The 17605-nt window shown below is 35.7% G+C and overlaps 1 protein-coding gene across 1 annotated transcript in view; it reads left to right on the plus strand.

Annotated features, from left to right (window-relative positions):
* The first annotated feature begins 3077 nt into the window (after positions 1-3077).
* YIPF7 (Yip1 domain family member 7) overlaps positions 3078-17605 on the plus strand; it is a 24919-nt gene continuing 10391 nt past the window's right edge. Inside the window, exons 1-3 of the mRNA XM_081812427.1 lie at positions 3078-3177; positions 4889-5005; positions 13056-13214. Coding sequence (XP_081668553.1) covers positions 4890-5005; positions 13056-13214 — 275 coding nt within the window. The 5' untranslated portion in view covers positions 3078-3177; position 4889. The remainder of the gene's footprint in view (positions 3178-4888; positions 5006-13055; positions 13215-17605) is intronic.

A 17605-nucleotide genomic window follows, 5' to 3' on the forward strand; every position in this document is an offset into this window, starting at 1 on the left:
GAAACTGTGACTATAGTATTGATTTAAACTTTCTATTTTGGAGGGGTGCCTGGGTGGCTCAGTTGGTTAAGCCTGTCTTCAGCTCAGGTCATGATCCCAGGGTCCTGGGATGGAGCCCCACATCCGGCTCTGTGCTCGGTGGGGAGACTGCTTCTCCCTCGGCCTGCTACTCTCCCTGTGTGTGGGCTCTCTCTCTCTCTCTCTCTGGCAAATAAATACGTAAAATCTTTAAAAAAATAAAATAAACTTTCTATATTGGAGATAAATATATATAGATATATATCTTCACCATATACAAATACTATGTATATATTAGATGACTCATTAATGGGAAAAATTTAAATGTATATTTTATTCACATACCATGTTACATATATAAGAGTAGCTTCAAAGTATTCTGATGTATGTGTTAGTGGTTCATTAATGCACTTATCAGCAGGATGAAGTCATTTGGTTTTCAATGTTTCATGGCTTATAGTTCACTTGAGGCTTAGATTAATTTCATTTTTACATGCCATTTTCGGTCCATGTATTTCTGCAATTCATTTAATCAAGCTGGTTTTTCACGAAGGAAAATTAAGTTGAAAAGCACAAAATCACAAAATAAAGTTTAAAATTTAAATGGACTAAAATTGAACATACTATGTTCCGTAAACTTTTCAGTGAATTTGTATGTCAGAAAAAAGAATGCACTCTGAGTCCTTGCTGTTAGAGGAAGGAACTTATGTTCTCACACAAAGAACTTTGAAAGAAGGAATGGAAAGTATGACGATCTAAATTTAGCTACTATATAACAATTTGGCCTTTTCCTATGACATTCATACATTAGGACAAGGAAATTGTCAGAATTCTAGAAATCATCCTCGATGATTGTCCCTTTCTTTTCCCTCCTATTCAGTAGAAGTTGAATCCTATCAAATCTTCTTTCTACGTATATTTTTTACCTGTTCAGTCCTAGCTCCATGAGACCTTATTCACTTAGAACAACTTACCATCATTTCCCCAGAATGAACTTCTTCCTTAGACAACTGCCCAGTCTGGACCCCTCCAATTCATCCTTCCCTTAGCTGCCAAGATTCTTCCAGCAGTTCTCCTACTTCCAATGCTGTCCTCATCTAAGCCGCCTGTGTCTCATGCCTCTGTGCCTGCACAACATCCTCCTAACTGATCGCTGCGAAAACTGATCATATCATCCCACTGCTTAAAATCTTGCAGTGGCATCTCATTTCAAGTATAATAAAATCTAGATCCCTTACTGTGTCCTTTATGATCTGGCCTCTGCCTAGGCCGCCAATTTCCATCTCCTTCAACTTTTCCCTGATTCAAAATCACTACTGCATGATTTCTTTCTAAACCACAATCTGCAAAATTCCTTGCCACCTCAGAGAATTTGCCTTAAATTCTCTTTACATGTCTTTCAAGTGGCTTCTTTCTCAACAGTCAAGTCCCAATCCAAATGACCTTCTTAAGAGGCCTTCACTGAATACCCGATCCCTCTCCCCTTTGCATTCTCCATCTAAATAGCATATGCTAACTTCTTGATAGATTTCAGTTGATTCCTGAAATTATCTTGGATAATATTGTGGGGCTCTGGACTTAGCCTACCAGGTTTTAAACACTGGCACTTCCACCTTCTAGCTTCTACTTGGGAAAGTTATTTAATCTCTATTTCTTTCCCTCTAAAATGGGATAATAATACTTCATAAGGTTGTTGCAAAACTTAAATGATTTAAACCTAAAGTTCATAGAACAATGCCTTGCTAGTCATTATCATTTGCTGTAGATATAGTAGAATCAATAGTAAAATATATCTCTTTATAAGTTTGTCCACTTCTGTAACTATGACATCTAGAACACAGTCTAGCACTCAGTAATAGATTCTCAATAAATGTGTAAGCCACTGTCACCTGACTAGTGACCTGGTAAAGGACAGCTCTGATCAGAGAAATACAAATTCCAAATGTTTCAAAATAATATGGGAAAATTTATGTGATTTACCATTCTTGCCTTTGGCTCTAGTTGAAAATGTCTAACTGCCAAATATATTCACCCTTGAACAGCAAATTTCAGTTACCGAGATCTGGATACATGGGAAATCTCAGTCCTATAAAGGGGAATCTGAATGAAGCAAATCCCAGAGGAAACTGACTTCCAGCTATGAAGTTGATATTAGAAACAAAACCACCAGGTCTAGATGGGACTGGGGAATATTAGGCAGGTTACCTGGGTCAGAACTAGGGAGAAGACTCCTGGAAATGACCCACAGATATAGAGGGATCCAACTTAGGTAGCTTCTAGGGGAGGAAATGGGTCTCATGCTTCCAGTGGTCAGGATTGGCTCAAAAATGGAACAGAATATGCTTGGGCTTTTCTGGAGAAGTAAGAAAGGAAAAGAAATCAGATGTAGATTATAGGTAACTTTCTTAAATGTTGTTTATATAAGTTAGCTCAGATTTGGATAAAATTGACAACACCCCATTTTCAGATTGTTGATAAAATCATTATGTTAAGGTCAAGTACCATATATTGATTTTTACTGCATATTATTAGGAAATCTTGTCTAGGTTGAATATATTCTTTTTTTTAAAAAAAGATTTTATTTATTTATTTGACAGAGAGAGACATAGCGAGAGAGGGAACACAAGCAGGGGGAGTGGGACAGGGAGAAGCAGGCTTCCCGCGGAGCAGGGAGCCCAACGCAGGGCTCGATCCCAGGACCTGGGATCATGACCCGAGCCGAAGGCAGACGCCCAATGACTGAGGCACCCAGGCGCCCCGGTTGAATATATTCTTAAAAGCTATGAAGCAAACAGAATATTAAGGCCTCTTTCTTTCCATTGCTTGCCTCAAATAAATGATCTTAAGTTAGAGTTTAATGGGACATGCACACAGGAAAACTGAAATCTGCCATTTCACTTTATCAGATTGTATGTCTCTATACCATTCACTGTGTTTGTAAACTTTAACAAGTCCTATTAGATACTGAATACTATGTTTGGCTTTTGGCAGGCTTTTTCCCCCCCCCTTTGGCTGTAGCATCTGTTCAGACTGTCAGAGTACAAATTTAGAAACTTAAATGGAGAGCCAGCAAGTCATCATTTCACGAACTGATTTGTTATAAATTTCTCAAGTGAAGCTACATTGCTTGGAAGATCTTTTGACGTAAAAAATACAAAGGTATGTATCTAGTCCTTCTAAAAAACTTGGCATTTAAACAAAACATGAAGCTGAGTTATGTAAGGACTCTCTTACCAATAATCATGTTACGTAAAGTATTGCATGTTATGAAACCTTACTGTATTCTGTGACATTACTCTCTATGCTTTATAATAACATGTTTTCATGGGCTGAGAAAGTTATGTTATTAAATTTTAAATTCTTTAAATTTTAAATTGTTAAAAGACAACATTCTCCTAGTCTTGATTTTAGTTTACATAATTCATCATAATTCATAGCTACTTTCATACACATTACTAATGAAAAGTCTTGATTTATTAAGTCAGATATATGAATTGCTGCATCTAATTTTAGAAAAGCTTTCTGTATTTCTACTGAACTAAAGAAATTTGATGTATTTGACAATTACTCGAATATTTCTGATTAATGAACCTCTTAGAGCTAAGGCTGTTTATGCAATTTCATTTGAAACTTATTATTAGTATTCCATAAATTATTATATTATGTGGATTGCTCCTCATGATTTTTAAATTTACTGCTTTGAAATAGAACGCTTTTCAAAGAAAAATAAAGATTAAAATGTTGAGTTGAATAACCGTATCTATCCACTTGAAAAGATTCTCCATTCTGTAATTTTCATCCAAAGAGCCACTATCATCCTTTTTTTTTTTTTTAAGGCTTTATTTATTTATTTGACAGAGAGTGACACAACAAGAGAGGGAACACAAGCTGGGGGAGTGGGAGAGGGAGAAGTAGGCTTCCCGCGGAGCAGGGAGCCCGATGATGGGGCTCGATCCCAAGTCCCTGGGATCATGACCTGAGCCAAAGGCAGACGCTTAAAGATTGAGCTACCCAGGCGCCACAGGGCCACTATCATTTTACTATTACTTTCTTCCCCACCTTTTTCTCCTCTCGAGTCCTTCTTCCTTCCTCTGGTATTTCTGGGCACTAGGTCTAAATCAAGATCACACACTCTTCTTCGCTCTCTAAGAGAGTACAACCTATGTAGAGGGTGTGTATGGAAAGATAAGACTCCTCCCTTAGCAGAACTGAGCCTTTCTCCCTCTGACTCAGGCAGAAGCCTAGGAGCACTGGCAAGGCATGAGAAAAAGGAAAATGTTCCAAATACATTTTAGGACTTGGAAAGTAAAACTAGGAAATTGGTTTGTAGGATTTGGTTGTTTTTGTTTGTTTGTTTGTCTGTTTTTTTTGTTTTGCAGGGGGTGGGGAGGCTGCTAGCACAGTTTAAAGCTCTAGGAAAAATGAAACTCAAATAGAATTATCCTCAGCCATTTGCTTTCTGGCTTTGCAACATGTGTACATGCATTTAAAGTGAGGAACTAACACTGTTTAAGGGAAAGCCTTCAAGATGTGTACCAATTTTAAAGCTTTTTCTCTTAAAATTCTGGGAATAAGGAATTTGGTGAAAAAGGTTAGTTCTTTCACATCAGTTAAAGTCAATTTAGTCAACATCACAGTCCTTGTGAGTGAAAACTTCAGAAAAGTTCATTGAAGATACACATTTTATAAGTGACTTACTAAATACACTTCCATAGCCTTTCCTAATACTTAATTTAACCCATCCAAAGAATACCTTGTTCTCTAATAGGAATCCATCCATAATCACATCATCAATTAATCCTTGTAAATATCTCAAAAGAAGTTGTATTGACTCATAAAGTTCTCAGTAAAAAACATTCTTATTTTTCAGGATGTCCAACTTGGGACAATTTGACTCTGATTTTTACCAATCTAATTATACTACTGATAATCAGGAGCAGAGTTCTGAAGATTCTAATGCCTATGGACATGTTTATGGATCTAGAAAGTAAGTACTTTATATTGAAAAATATGCTTTTCATTTTAAGAAGGCATAATATTTTAGCAAGGGTTTCCACATTGGGAGGGCTTCCTTGGGGAAAGCAAAACTCTCCCCAGCATATCTTGGTAAAATACCCAAGAAGAAATGTCAGGAAAGGTCAGAGAAATCAATTCAGTTCACCACAGGCCCATTTATAAGTGTGTGGCTTGTCTCCTCTTTTCAAAATACCATTTAACAAGGAGACTGAATACAGGCCCTGGACAGAACAGAAAACATTTTCATTTTACATGATATTTTTTGGGAAACTGCTCAAGAAATAGATTTTATTTGACTAGTGAACATTTATCAAGTGCCTGCTTGTGTGTTAGGAATTAAGAAGGGTGCTACAAACCCGAAGATAAAAAAGAAGTCTATAATCTTTTCCCTCATAAAATGTAAGAATTTATGTTGGACAGTGGCAATTAAATATGCAATTATAATACAGAGTGAAAACTCTTAAATGGAATTGAAATAAACATATTTCAGAACGTGTTATTTATTTTGAGTTGACAAGTCAACTTGAGTTGAAAATAAAAATGACTAGAATTTAGTAATTTACCCTTTACTAGGGTAAATAGGGCATTTAGGGTAAGAAGAATTGGTTCAAGTTCAGGCTCTAGCCTTTGTGATATGGGGAAAGACTTTTAACTTCCCTGACTGTCTTACACTGAAAACTAAGGACATTAATAATTCCTACTTCATGGAATTATCATGAAGAGCGTTGTGCTAATGTGTAGGAGAGTATGTTTTAAAGTAAAACCATTATATAAATGTTATTTTTTCCTATAACTATAGCTTGCCAAAGCAATGAACACTTGGTCGTCTAAAGTCCCTTAAACTTATTTTATTTATTTATACAGTTGCTGCTTTGATGTTCTTTTGTGGGTCTAGATTAGTGAACTGTGAGAAGGGTCAGACCTCTCAACTTTCAAGATAACTGTCACTGAACTCTTACTATGTGTTAGGTACTATTGTGAACTTTATGTAAGCTAGCTCATTGGATCCTCAGACAATCCTGAGATGAGGGCCAGTATTTTTCCCTGCTTTATTTATGAGAAAGCAGGGACCCAGAGAAACTAAGGAACTTTTTCAAGGACACATAGCTAATAAGAAATGGGTTTGGATTTTAGTTCAAGGTTGTTTGATTAGACCCAATACTAGGGTGGACATATAATTTATTGTACAATCAAGACATTTGTAAGAGTAAAATGTATGCTAGTAATGATAATTTGGTACAATAGGAATAAAACTGGGTCATCTTAGGTAAAATGGGATGTGTGGTCACTGTTTCATTCCAACAAGTTTAAGCCAAATAACCATATAACAAATATTTCAAATTTATTAATTCTTCAAGTTTAGTTTTCTAAATACAGATAAGTACACTGAAAGCTCCAGATAAAGGAGGAAAAGATAAAATAAATACAACAGGCAGTGGGAACTCTTCTGTTCCAGCTATGCACGGGACAATTTGGAAATTGTTTCCACAGGCTGATCACTCCTGAAGACACAGGCAGATAGGTGCTGTTTTCTAGCTACTCCTGCTGAACCACTACTCGAAGGTGATAGGGAAAGGTATTGATATAGAATATTTTTAAAACTATAAAAGTTAAATATCTGGAGTTTTATCCCATTCACGAACCTAGTCTATGTTGTCCAGGTTCAGTCAGGTACCATAAAAATTTCCTAAAATGAAAAACAATCTATACCACTCCCTTCCTCCCTCGCTCTCTCTCTATGAATGTTATCATTAGGGAAATTAAGATATTTTAAGAAAAATAGGACAAAAGGATAAGGCTGTAGAGATGGCTCAATCATTGCAGAATCTAACTACAGAAAAAGAACTTGATTTTATTTCATTTATGATTTATACTTTGGAAGATCAAGAAAAAGTGTTTGGTGTCAGAAAAGTGTTAATCAGGCAGAGGGAGTAGCTTGGGCATTAAGGTCTTAACAGGATGGTAACTCAAAATATATAATCCACAATGAGAGCTATCTAATAGGATTTTTCTGTTCTGTTCTCCTATTTTAGTGAAAGAAACTAGTCATCTTCTGTTTCTTTTCTCCCTTCTTTTCTCCAGATGGAATAAACACCTGGGTAGCATCCACAATCTACATTTTCAGATTAAACTAAACTAAGAAGTCTAATAAGAGAGAAACAAAGCTTTCTCTTTATGCAGGGACTCATGGACCACAGCTTTCTCACCCTTCTATGCCCTGCCCGCAAAGCACCACCCAATTTTCTTTCTCCATTTGATTACACATATCAACATTGCCCAGAAATCAAGATGACAAAGAAATGGAAATTAACATAACCAAATGGGGAAAACTCAAGATTGTATTGTATTAAGTTGATGGCCTAGCCTGCTTCAGTTGCTTAGCATTTAAATCCAAGTCGTGATTTGGGCACAGTACCATTTAAATTCCAATTCACACTACAAGTCTCAGGAATTAGAAAAGGGCATATTATCTGTGGTAGTTTTATGAGGTACATAAAATATGGAGTCAAGTCAGTGACTTACTAGTGTACATCAAACTCCAGAGACTCGATCTTTTATTCATACAGTAAATAGTTCAATTAAAATACACCCCAAATCAGAATAAGATGCTAACCATCCTGGCAAAAAACACAGGAATCCAGGGGATAGTTATAGTCAGTTAGTCTCCTTCTCTCTGTCTCTCTCTCCACCCTTACCCTCATATATGGGAGTTTGTTTTAAAGATTTTATTTACTTATTTATTTATTTGAGAGGGAGAGAGAAAGAGAGAAAGAGAGAGAGAGAGCACGCATGCACACACATACACGCATGTGCCTGCAGGAGCAGGGGGAGGTGGGAGGGGCAGAGAGAGAGGGAGAGAATCTCAAGCAGACTCCACCCTGAGTGTGGAGCCTGACCCTGGGCTCAATCTCATGACCCTGAGATCATGACCTGAGCTGAGATGAAGTGTCGGGCTCAACCAACTGAGCCACCCAGGTGCCCCTATTGGAGCTTGTTTAAAAAGCTTGCTCAGTGGCATACTGATCTGAAAGCTGGTCGACTGTGCTTACTAAAACAATAAAAATATTTATATTTAAAAACGAGTTTTCTTATTTTAGAATAAACAAGAAGGAGTGTCCTCATTTGAAATAACTGTTCAGTCATTCGGATAAGCACTATTTCCAATCACCTGTAGCCAGTCCTCTGGGCTATATTTTCCCACTATATTTTTCTATTTTTTAAAATGAGAAATCTATTCAAACTATTTAGAGAAAGGAATAGATATTTCTGCAGAAAAGGTGACAACAACTAGAAAACCCCCTTTGAATGTTTTCATAGGACTTTAACAAATTGAAACTGAATCCCCAGCTTTTGTGAATCCTGTGAGCTGATCTTCCTCTAGTATCTCAAACATAGTTTGGACACTGCCTATGGCCTGTGTGCACCTGCTGTTTCAGCCAGAATTCAGTATAAGTCAGCTCCCCTGCCACCATTCCCTAAAACGCACCATCATTCAACTGATCCTATACATTTTGTTCTTACCAGGGATATTTAAAATGCCTGATTTTACTGGTTCACCTGGAGACTGACATAGATAAAATGTTTCTGAATGTACAGACTACATTTTTTTAATCAACAGGGTATTTTGGTTGTCAATCGGTCATACTGTTGTCTCAGGCTGTTTCAGGTGATGGTGTTGCAAATTCTGAAACCCTTCCTAGTGTCAGGTTCCTGGAGGCACGCTGTGTCATCTGGCTATATGAAATATACTCATACTTTACTATTAGTTAAAATGTGCAGGTGGACTTTCAATGACTTGTACTTATCTGTTGGTACATTTTTTACCACCTGATTTACACTCTAGCCCTCCATGTGACACTGGGAGTCAGTTCATTGCCCCCATGCCTCCTGGATCAGATTGACAAAGGAAAGCAGCATCAGGTGGCCATCATGAAGGAAGTCCAAACCAACAGTTTTGGAAGAACAAAGCTTTTAATAAAATATGTAGCTAGTGACTATGCGACAGGACACAGAAAGCATATTTCTGTAATCATAAAAATTATAACTGAGTCTTTAACAATGATGTTCTATATTTGCTTTGGATGGTGAATGTTAAGTCCTGTTGCCTCAGAGCCAGGTAGAAACTTTTCCCCAGCTGGAGACTACGCTTTATCTTAACACAACAGAATCCATCTGGAGACTTGTTGGAACTTTATAAACCCAGGTATGGGTAGTGAAAAGGGAAATACTGAAGAATTGGTGAATGTACAGAAGGTTTTTATACAGACCAGGTGTATGGCCATTGCTTTATTGCTTAGAGATAAAAGTCCTGGCATGAGTGTAGTGGAGATTCTCCTGGGAAGAAAACACAAGACTGGTGGGATGTTGTCAAAGTCAGTTTGGGTGTTCCAAGGAAACCAAAATGATAATAAGTGAAAGATGATCAGCACAGAAAGCATATAAACTCCTGGCCTCCTATTTACATTGTTTTCTTTGAGGGAGAGACAACTACTTACAAATAGAGAAGATGCTGTTCCAGGGTTTGTGGAAGGTGTCTAGAATGCTTTAGTGTAAGTCTCAGGAAGAAAAGGCATACCAATTCATAGCTCGTGCTTATTGATCATTTTTTGCATGCCCAATACTATTCTAAGTGCTTTACTTATTTCAGCTAATTTAATTTACAATAATCTTATGAGGTCCATTATTATTATTATTATTATTATTATTATTATCATTATCATATAGCAGACTTTTTTATGGCTTGGGTATAATTGGTAGAAGAACCTTAAGCCCTGTTCAACTTTGATATTGACTAATACTTTTTTTTATTTGGTTCTTACTGGTTCACATTTTTTTGAGGTATAGTTGACATACAATGCTATATTAGTTTCAGGTGTACAATTTAGTAATTAGACAATTCTATACATTAATCTATGTTCATCATGATAAGTGTAGTTACCATCTGTCACCATGCATTATTACAGTATTATTGACTATATGCCCATGCTGTACTTGTCATCCCATGACTTACTTATAACTAGAAGTTTGTACTTTTTAATCCCCGTCACCTATTTTGTCCATCCCCCAAACCTCCTTGCCTGTAGTAAACCACTAGTTTGTTCTGTGAGTTCTGTTATTATCCTCATTTTACAGATGACAAAATCAAGGCACAGATGTGAGGTAATTTGCCTAAGATTATAAAACTGGGATTTGAACACAGGCAGTCTAACTCCAGAGGCGTGTTTGCTAACCACTGTCCTTGGTTTAGGATAAATTCTATCATTGGACCGTTTTTACAAGCAGAAGTGTAACCCCCACAGAGTCAGGAAGCAAAAGAAGAGTAGTATGACCAAGAATGTTGCCAGTTATCCCAAAGGAGTCTTTTGCAGTCATCTCAGAATTGTTTTAAGTAATTTTTACAGGAGGAAGAGATGCCTACTAACAAAGTGAATGTTTAAACGCTACCAGCCAGAGTCTGGTGTTTCTTTTGGTCTAATTCGGTTGACATTTGTTTCATCTGGAATGATGTGCTGAGTTAGATATCATCAAAATTGTAATATGCATCTTCTCATGGAGCTAATTAAGATGCTGTGTAATCAAGGAGAAGAGGAATATTTTGCTGGTATACTCTGCAAAACTCCCATTACCATATGAAATATAGATATGATATAACCTTACCATCTTAAGTATTGCGTACGCTAATCTAACTCATGCAATTGCCTTTAATAGGTTAATATTTCAGGGCTATGGGATTGACAAAGCAATTAGTAAAGTGTTCAAGATAAATGGTTAAGAGCACACTTATCATGATGAGCATTGAGTAATGCATAGAATTGTTAAGTCACTATATGGTACACCTGAAAGTAATATAACCCTGTATGTTAACTATATTGGAACTAAAATTAAAAACTTAATGAAAGAAGAAAAAAGAAATACATGGTTAAATAAAATTATGGTTGTTCATTGCAATGTTCAGAAAAAGGCCTAAAACCTGAGAATTGGGTTTATTTACAGAGTTTGTTGGGTAGAACTGTGGACTAATCATGTGACTATATTGGTATTGCTTAAATTTTGTTTATTGAGATGTAGTATAAAATGTTACAGTCAACATGTACAAAGTTATAAGATAAAAAGAGAGAATTTTAATTCAGACAGTGATGGCAGGTGACCATGGTAATTTTTGTAGATAAAAGCTTCCAAGGTTTCCTTTGTTGGACAGATTTTGAAATTATACTTTCTTAAATAAGTGCTGGGAAAATTTTAATATTATGCCTCCATTATAATAAGGACAATAGAGCCCAAGCTCCTGATGAAGAAGTTTTGCTGGATGAAGGAGCAGAGAAAGAGAGGAAGGAAAGAGAAAGGGATGGGATCTAGCTGGTAATGGGCACACTTTTTTTTTTTAATGTGTTTTTCTCTTTGCAGGGGTTGGGTCAATCACCTAGGCCAAATTCCCTCCTTCATGGAAATTGCTTTGCAGGGAGTAATTGTGAAAGTTACCTTTCCTCAAGCCTGGTTAGTCAGACCTGGGCCTGAGTTATGGTGATGCTAGGACAGTTTGTTCATGAAATAGTCTTGGTTAGATGCTGGCCCATTAAGTCAACTTCATTTTCCCCTTTTATACTTCTAGAAATGCTTACATTAAAAAAAATATGGATCAAGGGGGGGCTTTTCATCAACCAACAGGCCATTCAGTTTCTTATTTATAATTCATTTCTACCAGTACTTTTGATAGTGGTTCTATTTTGCTGAGAAAAAGAAAAAAAAAAAGGTTAGGAATATGCCTCATGGCTAAGGGAACAATAACAGTAATCAACATATGCTGTGGAGGATTCAAGAAAGATTATACCGGGTCCTTGCCCTTAATGAGCTTATGGTTGAATTAGTGAATGATTAAATGCATATATCTTTATTTTGGTAGCTTTATTTTCCAAGAGAAGGTTATTATCTCTGTCAGGCTTACTCATATAAGGGAAGTTGAATATGTTATTCTTAGACTTCATATTAAGATTAATGTTGGAAGGAAAGTATGAAAAGCCATTTTGTAAATATTTTAACACAAAGAAATCACAGGGAGCTGCAAAGTTCAGAATCCTGAGCTGTGTTTTTAGCTTAGCCTAAGGGGTTCTGATGAAAGAAACTGAAACATGTTAATAAGGACAACTCTTTATGTGTCTTCCCCTTCCTTCAGGTAAAAACAATTTAAAATGATCAAGTAACCTCCTATACTTCTTTATTTCCTTCCTTCTTTAGCTCTAAGAAATTATGTACTGAGTGTTGTTTTCCAGCTTTCTCACACAAATGGTGAAATAAAAAACCAATAAAAATGTGGTCAAGGAAGTATCAAAGTATCATGTTTCAACAAAACTAAATTGCGTATTTCAAAAGAAGGACATTAGGCCAGACGTAGAATCCTTTTAGGTACTCAAAGATAATTGGCAGTAATTGTCTGGGAATGGCCAGAGCTAGAAGGTCAATTTATGTATTTGTTTTTTCCTATGAATTGACTCTACTATTAAAATTAAAATTGTGATTTTTACTTATTGCTTCCACAGATTTATAGGGAATGTCATGTTTGATGATTGCCCCTGGAAATCAGTAAAAAAGCAACATCGTATAGTCTGAGCACTGCTCAGGCAGCTTCACTTAGGAGTCCAACACCTGAAGTATTATTTTGTGACACTGGGCAAGTCCTTCAGTCTCCATGAACCTCTGTTTCTTTATCTGTAACATGGGATTAAAACTACAGTTTTTACCTTACAGAGTATTCATTATGTGAGAAAATGTGAGGGGAAAGTTTCCAGCACATTGTACATAATCAATAATTATTAGTAGGTATGGATCTTTCTTCTAGAACCTTCTCATGACCAGTTACTTCATTTTTTTAATTAAAGGTAAATTTTAAGCAAGTTACTTCTTTCATGGGTAAATAACCACAAAAGCTAGGAGAACTCATAGAAGGAGAATTGTAGTTTCCTTCCGCAATTCATCATGATATCCCATTCTGAGATGTATAAAAATCAGTATTTTTCTTTCTCTAGACAACAAGCCAGCGAGCAGCCTCAGCCTGTCTTTGTCCCACCAGAGATGCTCATGTCATCAGGTTGCGAGGGACAATTTTTTCAGCCAGCATCCAACCCGGATTATTATTCACAATCTTCTTACGTTGACAGAGTTGATGAAGAGCCTCCTTTGCTAGAAGATAAGTTAAGGAAGTGCTATTAGTGTGTGATCAGCTAGAAGAATAATAGCAATAATCAGCACTTAATGTGCACTGTCAGCATGCCGTGTACAGTGTTTTATGTGCGATCGTTCCATGTATAAACAAGTCTGCCAAACTAAGGTGCATAAACCATTGGAAGTTTGTCTCATGCTTGTGTGGGGAAAACTGGAAGTAGATGTGTTGCCATTGCTGTGCTATTAAATGCAGTTATTAAATGTTTCTTCGGTTTGTTAAAGTGTGGACTCCCTGACTGGGGTCCAGACAACAGTGAACACGTCTTTTAGCAGAGTGGTTATATCAAAGTAACGACCCTTCCCTACCGCAGTTAATGAAGCTACTTCATAACAGCATATTGTATCTTCTGCTATGATGCCTGGGAGCCTAGGGGGTAGTTTCTCAATATTTCTTTATTGCCATGGAGACAAGCCAGTTTTTTTTTTTTTCCCCTTGGCTCAGAGGAGCCCCCTCATCTCAGCCTGGTATGGCTAAGTGGGGAGGAATATATGATTCCAGTAAATAACACTGCTGGTGGCAAGGAAACCGGTGGACTTTTGCAGCTGAAGGTCCTTCAGGGATTTTTAGGGATATTCCATTCATTCACTGATTTTTTTTTTTTCTTTTTTTAATCCAGCCTACATCTGCTACTTTTGCTCTTATAGCAAATCAACATTGATGCCAGAAGCATAAGGGCTAGAAAACTAAAACTCAAGTAGATTTCAATTTAAGAGCCAAGGAGAAGTATGACTATATGAATAGTTAACAATTATGCTCTCACCCCTTTATATATGGTCAAGTGAAAAGGGCTAGATTAAAATTCCCAATATTTTACACCAAAAGTTCAGTGTTTGCCTCATATGAACAGAGCCAACCACTTGGTATTAAAACATTCTTTCTTTGTCTTCAAAATTAAAAAAAAATGAAAGATTTAAACCACTCAAAAAAGCACAGAAAATTATATCATAGGTTTGTTGGCTCTTTAGAAGCCAGTTAGATTTTGGGATCAGTTATGTTTAACCAATTCATTCCAGTTTGCCTCTGCAATAATAATCAATATCTGAAAATTATAAGTTATCCTCATTAAACATTCTCCTTGATTCCACCAACATCTCTACTTAAAAAAAACTATCAGTTTTTATACAATTTACGTCTATTCAATATGGAAATTCAGCAAATAGAGAAATATATGAATAAAAATATAAAAACCACCTAAAATTTTGTCTCTATGATATGACTTCCATTAATGACTTGATGTATTTTACTCCAGATTTTATTCTATTTTTATGAGTGTGTATGTATGAAATACATATATGTAAATATTTTACGTGTGTATATATTTTAAGTATATATGCTTAAAAATGAAATACAATATTTTTTGAATACGTATGTATTTATGAATACTTAAAAATGAAAGTTGGATCATACAATGGCTATAAAGTTTTATAGCTTTTTTTCTAAAGATTTTATCTATTTATTTGACAGAGAGAAAGAGAGAGAGAGAGCACAAGCAGGGGAAGTAGCAGGCAGAGGGAGAGGTAGAAGCAGGGTCCCCACTGAGCAAGAAGCCCGATGCTGGGCTCAATCCCAGGACCCTGGGATCATGACCTGAGCTGAAAGCAGACACTTAACTGACTGAGCCACCCAGGCGCCCCATATTTTGTAGTTTTTAAAGTTACCTTATACTGGGGCGCCTGGCTGGCTCAGTCGTTAAGATCTGCCTTCAGCTCATGACTTTCAGCTCAGGTCATGATCTCAGGGTCCCGGGATTGAGCCCCGCATCGGGCTCCCTGCTCAGCGGGAAGCCTGCTTCTCCCTCTCCCACTCCCCCTGCTTGTGTTCCCTCTCTTGCTGTGTCTCTATCTATCAAATAAATAAATAAAATCTTAAAAAAAAAAGTTAATTTATACCAAAAGTATTTCTATGCATGTATTCTTTAAAGTCATTAAATATTATTTGAAAATGTGATATAGAATGGCTTCATAATATTTTATTATATAAAAGTACCATAACTTAAACTCACCTTAAAGGCTACTCCTTATAATAAGTAATGCTTTGGTGAACATCAAGGTAAATAACTTACATCTCTACAGAGTCTGTCCTTAGGATGGATCCATAACACTGGGATTACTGGGTCAAAAGATATTTATATTACCAAGCTGATCTAGAAGAGCATGATCCCCTACACCATCATAGTAGAATATGAGATGTCTTTGTTAATTAGATGGGTAAAAAGCAATACTTTGTAGTTCTTGGTTACTAGAAAAGTTATACTTTTTTCTTCATGTTTATTGACTATTCTTGTTTTTCATATTCTTTGTCAGATTTCTTATTGGAATCTTAAGATTTTTCCCTTCCTTGTTTGTTTTTAAGGATATTTATATGGTAAAGATATTTAATGATTACCTGGAATATGTATTGCAAACATTTTTTTTCCTAGATGGTGTTTGCCATCTAATTTGTTAATAGGATATTAAAGCATATGGAAATTTTAATACTTATGTTTTCAACTCTACAATATTTTTCTTGGTAAATTTTCTTTCTGTTTGCTCTTTTGTTTAGAATATATTTCTACAGCTCTCGGTGCTGTTTATGTCCTTTTGTACATTCTTCAATTTTTAAATTATCTTTTTGTTTTGCACTTAAATTTTTGATTCATTAAAAATTATTTTAGGTTAGAGTGTGAGGTAGGATTTAACATTTTTTTCTTTAATGAATAACAAATATTTCCTGTAACATTTATTGAAAATAATCTTTTCTTTTCTGCTTGTCTGAATGTCTCTATTGTGATACTCTAAACTAGAATGCATCCTCCCTAATATCTTATTAAATTCAAATAGGAAATATACTAGATTTCCCCTCCCACTGTATATAGCTTAGAGAAAATTCTTAGATTTTATTTTCTCTTTGTGATTGTCCCCACCAAATTGCTAGTGTATTAGAGATACAGAGATTGCACCTAATATAATTTTGCATTTTGAATCTATGAAATTTCTAGATGCTTATTCAATACGTTCTTCAGGCTGGATGAATTTGTGAAAGCCTCGAGCCTCATCTGTTTCAAAGATATGAAAAAGCCACAGGCAGGGTTCCTAGGATAAGGTGATCAATGTCATTTGCTAGTTTTTATTGAGCATACACCAAACAGGGTATCACATTATGAAGCTATAATAATTAATATCCCTTGCACAAAAATACGTTATTTGAAAATGTGCTTCTTTATTCCTTAAATACTTTGTTGTCTAAAAGACTTGTTTGGTGGTTTTATGTAAGAATGATAACTTTTGCTATTTGATTATATACAGTCAGTATGTCAACAAATGTATCTTGAAGAATAATAGTCAATTCAAGTCTGTCAAACCAGAAAAATTACTCTGATATTCAGTACTTACATTTGTAACACAGCCTGTGTTTATATTTAAAAGGCCAGTGCCACAATTTGCATAGAAAACAAAGATATTAATTCATTTTTATAGCAAATATATCATATATTTTACTACCACTAGATGACAGCAAAACAATAACTTTTACATTCAAATTTCACAGCAGTTTCATCCTTTATCTTGTATAATAAGTTATTATATTAGGTTATCTACAATCAATAGATACTTATAATCTCACTTGCATAACTTGTAATAAATTTGAAAAACAAAATATTATGACGATGTATTTTGGTAGAAAACACAAAATCTTTTTTGGTATGATAATATTTGGCAGGTCTTATGTTCACTCCCCGTTTTCATGACTCAATGTTGAAACACGTGCAGAAGTTAATTATGCCATCAAATAAATGTTTGAAATCAGTAATAATGTCTCACAAGGCATTTTTCATTTGAGTTTCTTCAGGAATAATTATTTTGCTTTTTGAGGAAAAAAAGGTATTTTGAATTAAAGACCACTTTGTTGTGGTAAATGCTGAAAACATATTGCTAACATAAATGTCTTAATTGAAAATAAAGTTTGAAAACAACATAAGGCTTAGCTGAAATTAGTTTAAGCGACAATTTTTCTCAATTTTAAAAATCTTCTGCTTTTTAAAAATCAGATTAGACATTCTAACTTCATTTTAAGCTTGTTGAACTGCTCATCTCCTCAAAGTGTATGTTCATTAAGAATTATATAACTGTATTGTGATAATAAAAAGGATGCAGCGTGGAAGTTGAAATGTACATGATTTACTCACTATTAACCAGTCAAATTCTTTCTTTTCAAGCTAGGGATAGCAATTGCCAACCTGGATATGAAATGAGTGAAAAAATATCCTTACTACTGCAGTGTAGACCAGTGTCTGTCCAAACTTTTGAAGATGTCTAAGTGCCTGTTAGAGTAAGACCCCTGTGTCACGGCAGGCGTTCAAGTCCACGTGGGGACCCC

Source organism: Leptonychotes weddellii, chromosome 2, assembly GCF_054177405.1.
Source record: "Leptonychotes weddellii isolate Sample4059 chromosome 2, ASM5417740v2, whole genome shotgun sequence".
Classification (NCBI taxonomy): domain Eukaryota; kingdom Metazoa; phylum Chordata; class Mammalia; order Carnivora; family Phocidae; genus Leptonychotes; species Leptonychotes weddellii.